Source organism: Frieseomelitta varia, unplaced genomic scaffold (genome assembly GCF_011392965.1).
Source record: "Frieseomelitta varia isolate USP_RPSP 00005682 unplaced genomic scaffold, Fvar_1.2 scaffold_220, whole genome shotgun sequence".
NCBI classification, from domain to species: domain Eukaryota; kingdom Metazoa; phylum Arthropoda; class Insecta; order Hymenoptera; family Apidae; genus Frieseomelitta; species Frieseomelitta varia.
Window position 1 is genome coordinate 85,951 of NW_025109947.1, and position 16,132 is coordinate 102,082.

Genomic DNA, 16,132 nt, shown 5'->3' on the forward strand with positions numbered 1-16,132 from the left:
AATTTATCAAAAAAAGAAAAAAAAGAGAGAGAACGACATCCTAATTACTGCAAGTACTGTGTATCTAATTATAGATTTATTTGAACACCACCAGTAAAAATTCTTATGTCATTGTGCGTCACGACGGCTCATTAAAAAAGGATTTTTTATCGATGTTCGAAGGTTTGTTATCGGTCAATACGTGACGGTCCACGGCGATGTTATATCGCACGTCAATATCAGCCACGTGATGGTGGAGGATGGAGGAGAATATTCTTGCACGGCTGAAAATCGAGCTGGGAAAGTCACTCACGCTGCCCGCCTCAACGTTTACGGTAAATTTCATGCTAAATCCGGCGACCGAAACTTCGTGAATAATGTTCAGTAAATTAATGTCCTGTTGGAGTTTGTCCAATTTATGGTTGACGTTTGAGCTTTGGTTCCTGGCTCCGTCGCGCTCTTCGTTCGCTGCAAATTGTTTAAATAAAATGGAAATAAGTTACAGCCGCGAGCGTGCGGCCATCGCTTCAGCAGGTAGGAGCGCGTAAGTAGTACTACCGCGTACGACGTCAGACCTCTTGCTCGAGCGTCCACTCGGATATTACTTCTATTCACGGTAACAAAATTTTGTAATTTTTGCTACATCGTGCTCGCACGCCGCGTGAAATTTACATTCGAATCGTAATTTTATGCTTTCGCGCGGAATTTTATTTGCCGACATACGATAATTTTATTCACCGACGGCACCTACAAGTAGTAGCACCGTGTAAGTAGTCAGACCAATGCTATTTCTTCGCCGTAATGGTGTAAAGAAATATCTTCAGGCGGTAATTAATTGTGAAATTTCGTATGTTCGGACAGCAAACGAAGCTCTCACTCTCATTTCACGGGACAAAATTTTCGAAAATATTGCAAATATTATAAATATTAAATTATTGACGAAAATATTATATAAATATTGAATTATTGACGAAAAAGCATTTTCAATTTATACTTCGATTCTTTCGTAAATTTCAATACCAACTAATGAATTTTCTGGCGCTTCAGGTCTTCCATACATCCGACTGATTCCAAAGGTAACCGCCGTCGCCGGTGAGACTCTCCGCTTGAAGTGTCCAGTGGCCGGCTACCCGATCGAGGAGATCAAGTGGGAACGAGCGAATCGCGAATTGCCGGACGATCTCCGGCAGAAGGTGCTTCCGGACGGCACCTTGGTGATTACGAGCGTGCAGAAAAAGGGCGACGCCGGCGTGTACACGTGTTCGGCGAGGAACAAGCAGGGGCACAGCGCGAGGAGATCCGGAGACGTCGCAGTGATCGGTAAGGCATTTCGTTCGTGTCGCTATTCCACGATTGTTGCAGGTGTTTCGATATGCCGTGGGGACAATGATACCAAGACCATAACCATTATCTCGTGGCAAAGACGAAGACAAAACCGAAAACGTTAATTTCGAGAAATTGTTGCTTCGATCGGTAACAGTAAGAACGATGAATTGAGAAAAAGAACGAAAATATCGAAAAAAAGAGAGAAGAAAAAAAAAATAGTTTATAGGATTCCAGGATGGACAGAGAGAAGAATTCCCGGGTCACACAACGTGTTTACCTTCGTCTATGCTTCACGAGTTCACGAGGTGTCGTTGTTGTTATTATTCCAGTTCCTCCCAAAATTAGCCCATTCACGGCAGATCGTGATCTTCATCTCGGCGAACGAATCACGTTGACTTGCTCGGTGACAAGAGGCGATCTGCCACTGTCGATCTCCTGGCTCAAGAACGGACGATCAATGGGACCGTCGGAGCGAGTCAGTGTGACCAATATGGACCAGTACAATAGCATACTGATGATTGAAAGTTTATCTCCAGATCACAACGGCAACTACTCGTGCGTGGCCCGTAATCTGGCCGCAGAGGTATCACACACGCAGCGGCTTGTGGTTCATGGTAATCCTCCTCTAGGCCCCCTTCATTTTTGCCCGACGACCGCCTGACCGCCCGAAAATCCGTGCGAGTGTCGAGATCGGTATGAGTGCGTACACACGGTTGCCCACACTTGCGAATGAACCGCGTGAGGATCTCAAAGTGCTGTTTTATTACTTTCACATCCTCCTCCGTGAAAGTCATAGCGAGCGTATCCATATCGTTTTTTTTTTCTCTTTCTCGCTCTCTTTCTCTCTCTTTATCTTTCTCTCTCTCTCTCTCTCTCTGTCTCGCAAGTCTCTGTACATTTCACACACGTTGTTTCCTTCGTTCTCGCTTCGTGTGGAAAAATCTCGATATGTGTGTGTTAGCGCTGTCTCTCACCGCTGTAAATAGCTTTCAACGTAAACCGATACGATGAAGACGCGTGATCGCACAGCTCGTTCAGTTCTTACGCGTTCATTCGAGAAGGAGTCTCTTTTTTTTATCTGATACAAAGCCATCGGAACGTCATTCAGGAACGTAGAGACCTGGTGACGCGTACTTGATGACGGCTCACGCTTAGCGTGGCTCATCCTCCTGCACGAGACCTGCCACTGTCATCTCCCACGTTTCTTCCTTGTTCCTCGTCTCGACTCTTCGAAGTGAAACTCAAACGTGGATGTGGACTCGTATGTACATGTGACGAAATGAACAGTTTGTTTTTTTTTTCAAAAATCAGCAACTCCTTGAATGAAGCAAATTTTCAAAGAGTCGACGCGAATGCTAGCTCTTGCGTTGGGAACGACCGTATGCAGAGTGAGTGTGCGATGCCAAGTTTAAGTGTACAAGGTGTTTTAGGGCGGCAGGGGCAGGTCCGCGGCGGGGCCACCCTCTCTCTCCTCTACATTGCTACGTTACTATACTGCCTCTATTGTACATATTCTACGTATATATATATACATATTATATTCTATATATATATCTATACATATACATGGACGTACTACTGTCTATATATATAATATATATAAACATACCGCTACTATATTTAAGAAAAAAAAAAAAAGAAAAAAAGAAGGAAACATATATATATATATATTTATACATATATATATAATGAACACATGTACCTGGTACAAAAAAAAAGGTTCTTGCGTTTTTTTGGTGCCATCTTTTTCTCGCTCTCACGTATGGTTCTCTCTTCTCTCTTGACCTTTTCCAGTACCCCCTATTATTGAGCCATTTACGTTCCAAGAGGGACTATCCGAGGGGATGCGGACGCGGACGGTGTGCGGGGTCGCGGCGGGTGATCCACCCCTAACGATATCCTGGCTGAAAGACGGCCAAAGCCCTTTCCCTTTGCCACCGAATCTCGCCTCCGTCGCAAACATCTCCCAACTGGATCCTTACTCCAGCCTCCTCAGTATAACGAACCTCGCGGCCGAGCACTCCGGCGACTATACCTGCGTCGCCGCGAACCCCGCCGCCGAGGTCAGGTACACGGCCAAGCTACAGGTAAAAGGTAACTAGATGATCGGCGACCCTTTTCCATCATCATCCCAGAACCACCGAAACTTTCACCTTTTCCATCGATCTCGACGGAAATCGCGGACGTAATAGTCTTTTGTCGTCCAATGTCGTGAAATTGCAATAAACTGCGTTCGTTGTTCCTATCTTGAGAAATTTTTGTTCGCTGAATTTTTTCGTTTCAGGTAATTGTCACTTGTTCCCCGTAAGCTGTACATGCTCCTCCTTGTGTTCCTCCTTTTTTTTTTTTTTTTTTACGTTTGTTAGGTTGTGGTACTTTTTAGCACGTGGTGATCGTAAATGGAATTTCTGCTCCTTGTTTTGCTTTTTCGTTAGTGAAACTTTTAGACGATTGAGTCCGTTCAGTAAGAATTTAGAGTATCCATTTAGAGTTCGTGTCTGCGAATTTGGTTTTTGGTAGCAATTTGAACAAAGCGAATCTCTCTGCACATTTGGTAGCACGTACGTTGAACATTTTTTTTTTTTCTTTTCTTTCTTTTTGTCAATCGGAAATCGTTACGCCCATTTTGAGATCAATGACGAGAGAAAACTTGAAGTATCTGATTAAACGCGAGTATAATAATCGTGAAAGAACTCTGCAATAATATAATACGTATTTTGTCAAAGGAAATTACGTCGAGGTCGAGAATCTACCACTACTCTGCCCCGTTCCCAACTGTATCATCCTGAGAAATTCATCGAATCCATCCCCGTCCGAACTGCCATAATCTAACATCCATCGAATCACGTCATGACGCTTTACTAATTCGACTCCTGCATTACCATCGTTAATCGTCGTAGTGTTCTCGCACGGATCACAGACGAGCTATCAAATAACGAATGACCCTGAGATTATACATAGGAACATGCACATGCCAGTTTTCAATTGACGAAGAATAGCGGAGGTCTGTTCGTAGCGAGATCACGCACGTTTCATCATTGAACCCTCTTGAATCATCGTGTCCCGTGTCCAGAAATCCAGAGAATTCTCCTCGTTCCCTCAGACACAGTGTGTATTACATTTACGTTGCTTTGGCTCTCTGGGAATGCGTCGGTATCTCGTGGACCCCCGAGGTTTGCTTGACTTGACCGAATAATAAAGGTAACAGTTTGCACCTTTCCTTATTTTTTACTCGTTTTTTGAAAAACGGAGCAACCAACCAACCAAGCAAAAACTATATATATATAAAAAAAAAAAACAAATGATAATGACAATGATAATGGCGATGTGTACGAACAATAAACTGAAACTCTCTTCTGGCCTGCGTGCGTGCGTGTATGTGAGCATCATACACACTTTATCTGCATGCACTCTTTTTTACTATATATATTGACGTAGCTGTCGTTTTTTCTGTCTGTTTGTCTACATATTATTATTATTATTATTATTATTATTATTATTACTTCTATATATTTACATATATATACATATATATATATTTTAAGTGTTTTTTGATCAAACCGAGTACGAGCACGTGCCACTCTGCTCACGACCAAATAATCTTCACAGAACCTATGCGCTGTGGCTCTCCTTTGGGCTCGTTGGAAGGCAACCTTTTTTCATTACACTTCTGCATGCTTTTCTCGCTGTCTTTTCTATCTTTCTCTCCTTCTCTCTCTCTCTATCTCTTTCTGTCTGTCTCTCTGTCTCTGTCTCTCTCTCTCTCTCTCTCTCTCTCTCTCTCACTCTGTCACGCTCTTTTTTATCTTTCCTTCGCGGCCGCGAAATACACGGGGCGCCAGTCGGAACGAACTTTTTCCATTTTGGTCGAACGGCGAGCCGGCAAATGAAAATAGACAACAAGGGCGAAGTATATACGTGCATAGACGGGTCGCGTCGGTGCACGCGTGTGTGAAAATGAAACGTCAATCCAGGTGAGGGGATGCAATATCGGGCGGTGAAGGAACACGTGGCCCGCCCCGTGTGTTTCTAACGCGAAACTTTCCGGTAATGTAGGCTAGTAGTACGTATTTATGATTAATCAAACTCGTATTCGTCGAACTAGTCGTTAGAAGCGGGTACTTGATATATATCTATATATACATATATATATTATTATTCGCCTATCCACGATATATATATACTATCTTTCGGTCTTCCGCCGACATGCTCTCATCCAGATAACCCCAACACATCCCGCCCAATTTTGCCGCCTTTTCTTCTTCCGAGAGTTCTACTTGTTTCACGCCACGATTGAACGAGTATCTTATATATATATATATTTAATGACACGTTATACACACACACACACACACACAAACACACACAGATTTTTTCACATTACACTTGGTCTACGTACACATACACACACTCACACATATATATATATCTATATATATATTATATTGTCGCACGCGTTAAATGCGTGGCCGGTATTTGCCGTCTTGTAAAACGTTGGAAATCCCACTCACAGTATCTCGCTTGTGCAGCGTTTTTCACCACCGTAAGAAGTAGAACCCGCCAAACAGTAACACCCATGAAAGACAGATATCAACCTCATCAACTCTCGAACACTGGTCGATGCGCGACGGCACCGTGTCCGCCAGATTAACGTTCATAACCTTTTCTCTCTTTTTTTTTTTTTTTTTTTTTTTTTTTTTTTCTTCCGAGGACTCACTCGTACTGTATATCCGGTGTTTGTCGCAATTTAGACGATGCACACGTTTTAGTGGCGATTTCGTTTGAGCCGTAGCTAGACATACAGTGATCTCAGATAGATGCTTCGTACTGCACTGTGTACCTCCATTCTCTTTATCTTTTTTTTTTTTCTTTCTTTTTCTTCTTTGGTCTATGATCATTCTTTTTTTCCTCTTTTTTTCTCTCTTTCTCTCTCTCTCTCTCTCTCTCTCTCTCTCTTCTTTTCGTCTGTCTCCTCTTTGGGCTACCTATGTACATTTATGGTGCATCGATCGAACCGCTTTTACGATTGACGATCCTTGAGTAGAGGCAGATAAACAAGTGATTTTTATTTCTTGCAAGCGATCCACGAGAATCGGTCGAGGGCTTGTAACCTTGTCGCGGACGTCTCGCATCGACAGTTATAATATACCCCATACTTCCATACTGAACCTCACCCCCACGAACCTTCATTCACTTTGTCTCTTAATGTCTCTGTCACTTTTCTCATTATGTAAATTTACCATTCTCTCCGCCACGGTGTTACGGAAACATTTGTCAAAATTTCTAGTTCGCGAGGCTCTGGAGTTTTTTCTCCGCCGGTCGGTATGTCTCATCGATGATAAGTCGATTGTTTCGGATAAAGAAAGATTAGAAAAAGAGTTCCTCGTCGACGACAGGCGATCCTACGTCACTCTACGTTCTCCCTCGTACTTTTACTTTTGTACAGTGTGTATTTCTCGTTTTGTACATACGTATCACGAGGCTGTATATGCGACGACGACGTAGCGCCACACCGTCGACGAGCTCGTCCTTTTGACCGCGCTTTTCACGACTCACTCACGATGTACCTGTCTCTAAATCGCTAACGACCAGTAAAAAAAAAACAAAATAACGTAGACGAGAGTCTACGCGACGGGCTTGTCTAAAGCTGTCCGCTCTGGTTTTCAGTACCGCCGCGATGGATCGTCGAGCCGACGGACGTCAGCGTCGAAAGAAACAAGCACGTCGCTTTGCACTGCCAAGCGCAGGGCGTGCCTACGCCTACTATCGTTTGGAAAAAGGCCACGGGTAAGAAGGAACCGTTTGTTTCGAGAAATCAACGTTGAAATTTCATTTTTCTCAAGTTAGATTTTTCTCAAGATTTCTTCTCGAATTAATTCGCATAATTGAACTCTATCGTTTGAACGTCGCGGCGACAAGAGGAAATTCCAAGCGTTATGACAAATTATTATTTTCCAACTGGATGGAAAATCTGCTGCAAGAAATAGAAACAGCAAAGGAAAACTTTTTTGTAAAATTTAATGCAAGTAGGTTGCCGGAAGGTGAAAGCAAAGAACAATTTCTATTTCTATCTCTCCTCGTTAGTTTCAAAGATTGTCGAAGGTACCTGTTCTTTGAGTAAAAATTTCTCATTAAAGGCATCACCAGCTCGAAGCAAACTCTTCGAAAGGAAAAACGCGGCATTGGTGGCTTTGATTCTCTCTAGAAATGCCTCCTGTCGCCGCGAGATTGCGAAGCTATCGCGCGAGTTCAAAGCGAATTTAATCCCTTACTCGTCGAATTTAATTTCCTTACGTGTTCTTTCACATTCTCTGGAAAACGTAGGGAAACACATTCTCTTTTTTAGTTTTAATTCTCTGTTTATCTCGCCGTTCGATATATATATCTCGTTATCTCAACGAAATAGGGAGCAAATCCGGTGAATACGAGGAGTTGCGGGAAAGAGCGTACACGAAAATCCTCAGTAATGGTACGCTGCTGTTGCAACACGTGAAAGAAGACAGAGAGGGATTTTACCTCTGTCAAGCGAGCAACGGCATTGGCAGCGGTATCGGCAAAGTAGTCCAGCTGAAAGTAAACTGTAAGTAACAGCGTACATATCCATCGATCATACATACAAATCGGGTAGAATCAATTTTTCGAGACGATGAACTCCTCGATAAGTAATATGATCAACGTGACAGCGTAAAACGTTTCGTTCTATCTACTGAAGAATTTCTCGTTTCGATCTCTCCGTTTAGCTTCGCCGTATTTCGCGGCACCGTCGAGGCTTGTCACCGTGAAGAAAGGCGACACGGCAACTTTGCATTGCGAGGTACACGGCGACACACCGGTCACCGTCACCTGGCTGAAAGGCGGAAAAATTGAGTTAAATCCCTCGACGAACTATCGGTAAAACTGGGATTAGCTTGAATACTGTCGAATGAGGCTCTTTGATACATCGCTAGATACTCGTATACTGTCTCTTCTTTCCTTTTTTCTTTTTTTTTTTTTTCAAACGCTCGATGGAAAAAGTCGTTTCAACGTTTTATTAACTTTTCGATTAAATTTTCATCAGTTTGTTTCCACTTTTTTTTTTCTTTTCTTTTCTAACGCTCGTTGTGTATACGCTATTTTGAAAAATCGCACACGTGCATTTTACAAATAAAATTCTTAACAGATTAATTGCGGATTCTTTGTTGCAAATTGACATTTCTAACGGAAAGTATTTAAGTTTTGCAAAACTTGGCTAGGTATTAGGTATTACAAAGTGTAGGATTGTGATTAATTTTCTTTCACGATTACGCGTGAAGAGTTACAGTGAAACGAGAGGTAACACCGGACGGTGTGATAGCACAATTGCAAATCTCTTCGGCGGAAGCGTCCGACAGTGGCGCGTATTTTTGTCAAGCAAGCAATCTGTATGGACGTGATCAACAGTTGGTGCAACTCCTCGTGCAAGGTATAATCTCATCAGTATAAAATAAATCCAGTTGAAAAGAAAAATATTCGTTTGAGGAATGAACGACTTTCTCTCGTAATTTAGAGCCACCACAGCCGCCAAGTTCTTTAGAGACTGCCATGGTTGCCAGCCGGAGCATTAACGTTAAATGGCAACACAAGTCACAAGACACCAGCGAAGTGACCAAGTATATCCTTCAATATAAAGAAGGCGATGGTGATTGCTTTTTATCTTTTATTTACTTTTAAAAGGATGATACAACTGTGTGGGGAGATTTGAAATTATCATATTAATTCAATAACGTGCAAACTGCTGATGTTTATGCATTTGTAGGATATTTGAAAATAGAATATTCAAAGGTATACAGTGACGATAAAACAACTAAAGTATTCACTCGGATTCCACAGATTTCTTCAGTAGAGAAATGAGTTTGCATAAACATTGCAGTCGAATAACACGCGCATTGATATTTATTGAGTCCATCGTATTAAAAATAGCTGGACTGTGGCAACAACAAGAATTCACCGGACCGCCCCTTCCGTACGCTGCTCTAATAGACGAGTTAAAACCGGCAACCAGATACACTATACGCGTAATAGCCGAAGGACCAGCGGGTAGATCAGTGCCCTCGGCAGAACTGATTGTCAGAACCGAGCCACAAAGACCGGCTGGACCCCCGATTAATCTTGAAGCTAGGGCTCTGTCCTCCTCTGAAATTTTAATCACTTGGTCGCCACCACTGCCTGAACTCCGACACGGTGACATTCAGGGATTCAATGTTGGCTACAGGGAAACAAGGTAGGAACGTCGAAGCAGAGTAATCTCTCTCCTGTATAGTCGTGCTTCGAGCGAAACTCGTCGACGAAAGATGCGTCGCCCTAAAGAAACATTCAGCGCTATTAAATTTCATAACGAGTTCAAGAGTATATGGCTTGAGTTAAGTTTCGAAGTTGCGAGAAATAATTTGCATGGAATGAAAATTAACCGGTTATTCTACGAACAACTTTCTCGCGAGGTTCGTAGTTTCGTGACTTGATTAAACGTAACGTTCGTGCAATGTAACTAGCAGATATTTTATTTAATAATTTTTTTATCTCTCTAGAAAGGGACGAATAATAATAAACATCCGGTTTTAAACAAAGAAAAGAAAAGTGCGATAACGAAGAACTCGCGTAACGCTGTGTATATATACCATAATTTAATTACACAGATGTTTCGGAGCACGTTGAACTATTCAAGTTCAGAACTCCATTACGCTTGCAATTTTCTTTCAGCTCGGCGAATCCCTCGTATAACTTTAGCTCGGTGTCCGGAGACGGTGAAGAAGGGGGCGCAGAACTTCGGTTAACAGGCCTTCGACCCTACACAAAGTACACTTTGGTGGTTCAAGCGTATAATCAAGTTGGATCCGGTCCACTTTCTGAACCTTTGCTCACGCAGACAATGGAAGATGGTAAGGTATATTCTGAAAAAAAAAAAAAAAGAAAAAAGAAACACCAAACAACTGTAAATTTCGATAGGTATGTTTAATTGCAAGATCGGTTTATTATCTAGTGCCAAGTATGCCACCAGAGGACGTAAGATGCGCTGCGTTAACCTCGCAATCGCTTCAAGTATCCTGGCAGCCGCCACCCAACACGCACAGCAACGGTATTATTCAGGGATATAAGTTACATTACGAGCCTATCCTGGCGGATATGTGGCGCAGCGTCGACGAAATGGAAGTGAGCACAACGTATTTCTTTTTATTCGGAGAAAGGTCTTGAGTGAGCTTCTTCAACGTTGCCTTGTTTTAGGTACGAAAGACTAGCGCTTTAACCACTGTCCTCACCGGTCTGAGAAAATATACGAACTACACGATTCAAGTGTTAGCATTCACAAGAGTCGGCGACGGAGTAGCTACGACGGTAACTTACTGCCAAACGGAGGAAGATGGTAAAATTTTTCGGATTTCGTATTGAAAATTGAAAACCATGCAGTAAGAACAATTTGACTGATAATCCTGAAGATGGAAATTTAATAGTATTTTTAATTTTGTCCACAGTGCCAGGTAGTCCAGCAGACATAAAAGTGGTGGTCAGCTCGCCACAGGCACTTTTCATCTCTTGGCTCCCGCCCTTAGAGCCAAACGGGATTATCACGAAATACAATCTGTACACGAGGTAAAACTAACTGTTATTAGTATAGTAAAATTACTGATTGATCCTGTATAATCACTCTGTGAATCGTATAATGCAATTTTAAATCTTGCAGGGTCGTGGATGGCCGAGAGGAACTTAATCACGGTAAAAGAACACTGTCAGCGGCGAGTACTTATTTCGAAGCGACTGATTTACAGCAACACGTAGAATATCAATTTTGGGTGACCGGTAGCACCCGCGTAGGCGAGGGTCAAAGTTCCAGAGTAGCTGCACAAGTACCAACGAATCGGGTACCAGCGAAAATCACGTCTTTTGGGGGCCACGTAGTGAAACCGTGGAGAGGAACTGTCACCCTGGCTTGCAACGCAGTTGGAGATCCTACCAGAGAATGGTACAAGGGACAAGCCGAGCAAATTCGTACCGACACAACGAGAAATGTACAAATTTTGCCATCTGGAGAGCTCGTATTGTCGAATTTACAATCACAAGATGGCGGGAACTATACTTGCCAGGTGGAGAATGCTCAAGGCAGCGACAAGCTGCATTATACTTTGACTGTACAGGGTAAGTTATTGACAATTGAAGCGAGGTTCTCCCGTAGTGAAGAGACTATCAGTTTGCAATCTTCTTCTGTTCGTAGTTCCACCTAATGCACCTGTTCTCTACGTGACGAGTTCTACGTCGAGTAGCATTTTGTTGCACTGGAAGCCTGGACACAGTGGTGGCGCGCCACTCACAGGGTACACGTTACATTATCGAACAACGCACGGGAATCTAGACGAGTTACAACTATCTCGTCACGCCACAAGTCACGAATTAAAGGTATGCAATAGATAATAAAAATGTTAAAAATAAATGTCAATATAAAAACATATAAAATACGTTAACGTCGTATTACTAACGTTAAATGAAATGATTGATTATGATTAGGGTCTGCTGTGCGGTAATACATATCAATTGTATTTAACGTCTCACAACAAAATCGGAAGCAGCCCATCGTCACCGGTGCTCTCAGTGCGAACTCAAGGACAGGCGCCAGGAATACCACCAGCGGCAGCTTTCCTCAGTCCAAACTCGACCACGTTAGTCCTCCGACTTCACGTGTGGCCAGATAACGGTTGCCCGATCCTCTACTTCGTAATTCAGTACAGACCCATTAACGAATTTCACTGGACACTAGTCTCGAACAGCGTGAAAATGCAACGACGGTTTGTCGTGACGAATTTACAACCGAGCTCGGTTTACCAGCTGAAAGTTGAGGCCCACAACGTAGCCGGTAGCAATCACGCGGAGTTCACCTTCGTGACGTTGACAAAGGAAGGCGGTAAGCACGATGATATGGCCATTCTTTGTCCAACATCAATTAAAAACGAAACTCCACACATCGAACTTGTCACTTCTGAGTTTAAAGAGTAGAAAATTGAAGTAAGAACACGGTACGGTTCGTCAAGAGCAGTTAATTTATAGTGGACAAAGGATAGACGAAAATTTCGCAACCATTAAAGATTCGAAATGACGATAAATAAAGACGATTCGGTCGGTCTGGTGACAGTATTCAAGTTGAAATAGTCATATCCAAAAGCACTGTGTTCCTGAAACCTTGCAGAACCGCCTCCTCCAGAACTGTCGAAACGTGGTATTACCTCGGCCGTGCCATTCTACGCTGACGTGAAAGTAATGCTGCCTCTGATCGTGGCCACCGTTGCCTTAGTTGTCGCTGTGGTGATCGTAGCTCTTCGCTGGCGAAGCAGTAAGTCGTTTATTCTGAATATCCGCCGATTGTCCAAAGATGATTCAATGATTTTTAAATTGTTAGATTTAGAAAAATTAATGTACCGTAAGGGAACATTTTTGTTTCTATTTATATATCAGGATATCTCGGAGACAGAATGCAACGTCCGATGAAAGAGACCCAGGAGAATCAACAAAACGCCGAAACGCAAAGAGAACGTTACTACGCGACGATTCACAAGGTGGCTTTGCAACAAGCGGCGAATACGGGTGGAGGGCCCGACAAGATTCCAGGTGAACCTTTGTTACGATACGGACGACAGCCAGGTTTGGTACTATAATTGTTGTTCAGGTAAAAGAAAGTCGCACGCGTAGCGCTGTCCAACCGAAAGTGGACAGACCCGTTAGCGTTCGATTGCAGATATTCACGAAAGCAAAGGTGGATTATTTTATACATCTTCCTTCCATCATCGTAGATCATCGTCTTGTTTCTTTCTGCCTTTTATGCGACCGACATTGAATGTATCACTCGTGTATCAGCTCCATCACACACATTTCATCACGACGTTTCATCACGCATCGCTTCCGCCTTCATCGAACATCCTTCGCAATTCTTTAGAAGTATTATTCCTTAGGATGTCACGTAAATTTTTGAATGATTAATCTGACGAAGTTAGACGATTTTTAGTACAATGTACACGCCGATCAATCTTACTCTTGAAGAAAATACTACTAAAATTCTATTCGTAAATATTATCCACTCGACAAGCGAGAGAGAGCATTTGTGAAAATTCTTTTAAGCAACCTAAAGTGATATTCTCCTCAAGAGGCAAGTTCTTATCAAGATTCATAGTTCACAGTTGGAAGTTAGAAGAGAGAGAGAGATGTGAAGTAAAGTAAAGTCGTTCGACGAGGTAGCATGGAGAGAAAAAAGAAAAAGTCGATTGCCACATAAAAAATTCATTCCGACGCGATTTGAAAGGTAGGCAATGCCTCTGGTGGGTTACAGAGACAGCGGAGGACATCTCGCCGTACGCTACGTTCCAGCTTTCGGAGGGTGGCGGGGGAAGCCTGGCAGGGCTGGGAGGGTTGGGAGGACTGGGAGGCGCGGCGGAAGCTTCAGCAGCCGGCCTCCACCCGAACAACACTCTTCTACACAGTTTCATGTATCACGAGCACGCCATGACCGAAGGATGCGCAAGCCCTCCACCTGCCGCGACGGTACGTTCAAGAAAATTTACCTAACGTTTGATATATTTTCATTAGATCAACCCCTTGTGGTCCACTAGTTTTACTAGACTCGGGTTAGTTTCGAAAATAACATGAATAAATCTGAATAAATAGGGTCATAATTAGACGAAAAGATCTGGACAGTGGAGCACAAAGGGTTGATATTTTATTAATTCAATACCTACGTTCTACCGTATCGTATTCACAGAGTATGAAGAGCGTTTCGTCGAGGAGACGGCAGCAGAGAAAGCAACAAACTCCGGGCGATGTCGAGAGCGACGAGAGCGAGTCTGACCCGGATCAGTTGACGAGCTCTCGCACAGAGTCTTCCAACCAGCTCGACGCTGGCAAACTCAAACACAGTAAGCATAATTACTCAATTCGCTGCCTTGTCGTTGAGAAATTCATAAACGAGAAATTCCGTTTCTGTAGTTCGGGCCGTTTCCGATTTCATTTACCACGGTACGTCGAGCACTTCTTCGGACATTTCACCCATGTCAGAGCAGAAGTCACTCCCTCGAAGAGGACGATCTAGGTAATCCGTCTTTTATCAAACTCTACGAGTATCTTCGACATTTAAATAGATAGGTTCGTTGGTCAAATTGTCATTCATCTCATCCATTATTCAGAACACATCGCACAGAACGTTTCTGCAACAACTAATTTCATATTTTATGAACAATATTTTCAGATTTATTGCAATACACGTTCACCGACGTTTACCAATGTTTAACAAAAGTTTGCGATCATTATTTTGTACCATAAAATTCAGGCATTAATGAAACTTATCTTGCAACCAGTGTACAATATATATAAAATAATGATTCAAACTCTTGAGAACACGTTTCCAACACTCGGCATTCATAAAACACTCTGTACGGCCAAACTGGGCTGACAAAAAAACAAAGAAACAAAAAAACAAACTCACGTATATCATATTTTCACCCGTAGTAAGTTCATTTCTTTGGCTGTCCCGTAAGATGGCATGTTCCCAGCAGGAGCTCTCTACGCACGCTACTGCCGCCGATATCGGTCGCGGAGACCACGTTCGTCGGAGGCAATCAGGGAAACGTAGTGCCAGGGAATGGCGATCGTTCCGACAGGCCGGAGCTCAGCGAAGCCGAGTGCGACATCGACTCTTTGAAAAAGCTGAAACTCGGCCTGAGGAGCTCCCTGTGGTCAAGGCCGAGCACTCAAAACAACCCCTCCTCCGACTACTCTATCGCCGTTTAATTCACTATCCGCTCTCTTCCTCCGTGTGCCTCCCCCCCCTCTCGCCCCCCCCCTACTTCCCGTTACTTGCCAATGGTAGGCCAATGATATCTCTCTGTTCTTCCCACTCTCTTGATCCCATGGTCCAAAGAGTTAGATAAATGAAACGAAAAAGAAAAAGAAAAAGAAAAAGAAAAAAAAAAAAGATCCTTCTATCTGGTGTCTCGTCGGGTGTTTCGACGTGGTTAGATTTAAAGTTTAAAAAGTGAGAAGCAGAAAACGAGAAAAAAAAGAAGAAGAAAAAAAAAAAGGAAAAGAAATCGAAAGATAGGACTTGCCGACGCGCGGGTACGCGCGTCCGTTTCCCTTTTTCTCTCTGTCGATTATAGATGAAAATTAAATTATATTCGTTGCTATACGGAAGTATATATCGGCAGATGAATCGCTCGTAGATAACGAAGAGAAGTATTTGACATGCACTTGGGACACGTGTATTTCTTAGCAAGGATAATTCGATCGTTAAATTGTTAATCAAAAGTTCTCCCGTCGAACGAAACGTCGGAAAACAAACGCTGCCACATCGTTTCGCCTTTCTCTTCTTTATCTATGGCGCAACGAGATATTATATCCGTGCGTGCGTGTGCGTAACGTGTGTGAATGACACCAACCGAGGTTGAATGAGTTGATCGCTTGTAGGAGTGCGTGCCAAACGACAATTTGCTCAGACCGCTGCGACTCGTTTGCCGGCGGGCGACCCATTCGAGACCAAAGACTTAATCGTACCGAGCAGAGCACGGGAAAGTCCTTGGAGCACCAGCGAATCGCGGAGAACGACGTCGTCCTGTATTCGTAAGGGTATGTCTCGCGTCTCTCGAGTGAAAGAGAACGTTTCGAACGATGGACAGTCGGCTTTGAACGTTCGCGCGATTGACAGACATTGATGTACGTTGCACACGAATCTCGAAACGATAATTACTCGCGTTAATAACGACAACGATAACGAAGCGATGGCACACAAACCAGACTCTAAATCGATCATTGTGTAACCAGTAATTGCCACGATCTAATCAAC

At 43.2% G+C, this 16,132-nt stretch overlaps 1 protein-coding gene across 7 annotated transcripts in view; it reads left to right on the top strand.

Annotated features, from left to right (window-relative positions):
- The window catches only part of LOC122527461 (Down syndrome cell adhesion molecule-like protein Dscam2), a 55,495-nt gene that overhangs the window by 35,155 nt on the left and 4,208 nt on the right, over positions 1-16,132 (top strand). The window contains exons 8-29 of one of the 7 annotated variants that reach the window (XM_043651679.1): positions 163-314; positions 1,027-1,299; positions 1,635-1,919; positions 6,973-7,092; positions 7,712-7,885; positions 8,046-8,196; positions 8,598-8,746; positions 8,831-8,962; positions 9,244-9,544; positions 10,021-10,199; positions 10,301-10,470; positions 10,543-10,681; positions 10,791-10,908; positions 11,000-11,451; positions 11,528-11,709; positions 11,818-12,211; positions 12,509-12,637; positions 12,760-12,912; positions 13,628-13,839; positions 14,057-14,210; positions 14,281-14,383; positions 14,844-15,562. In XM_043651679.1, coding sequence (XP_043507614.1) covers positions 163-314; positions 1,027-1,299; positions 1,635-1,919; positions 6,973-7,092; positions 7,712-7,885; positions 8,046-8,196; positions 8,598-8,746; positions 8,831-8,962; positions 9,244-9,544; positions 10,021-10,199; positions 10,301-10,470; positions 10,543-10,681; positions 10,791-10,908; positions 11,000-11,451; positions 11,528-11,709; positions 11,818-12,211; positions 12,509-12,637; positions 12,760-12,912; positions 13,628-13,839; positions 14,057-14,210; positions 14,281-14,383; positions 14,844-15,081 — 4,360 coding nt within the window. In that variant the 3' untranslated portion in view covers positions 15,082-15,562. Of the gene's footprint in view, positions 1-162; positions 315-1,026; positions 1,300-1,634; positions 1,920-3,099; positions 3,400-6,972; positions 7,093-7,711; positions 7,886-8,045; positions 8,197-8,597; positions 8,747-8,830; positions 8,963-9,243; positions 9,545-10,020; positions 10,200-10,300; positions 10,471-10,542; positions 10,682-10,790; positions 10,909-10,999; positions 11,452-11,527; positions 11,710-11,817; positions 12,212-12,493; positions 12,638-12,759; positions 12,971-13,627; positions 13,840-14,056; positions 14,211-14,280; positions 14,384-14,828; positions 15,563-16,132 lie in introns of those variants that run through there. The other 6 variants (XM_043651678.1, XM_043651676.1, XM_043651677.1 and 3 more) reach the window with 6 other exon arrangements.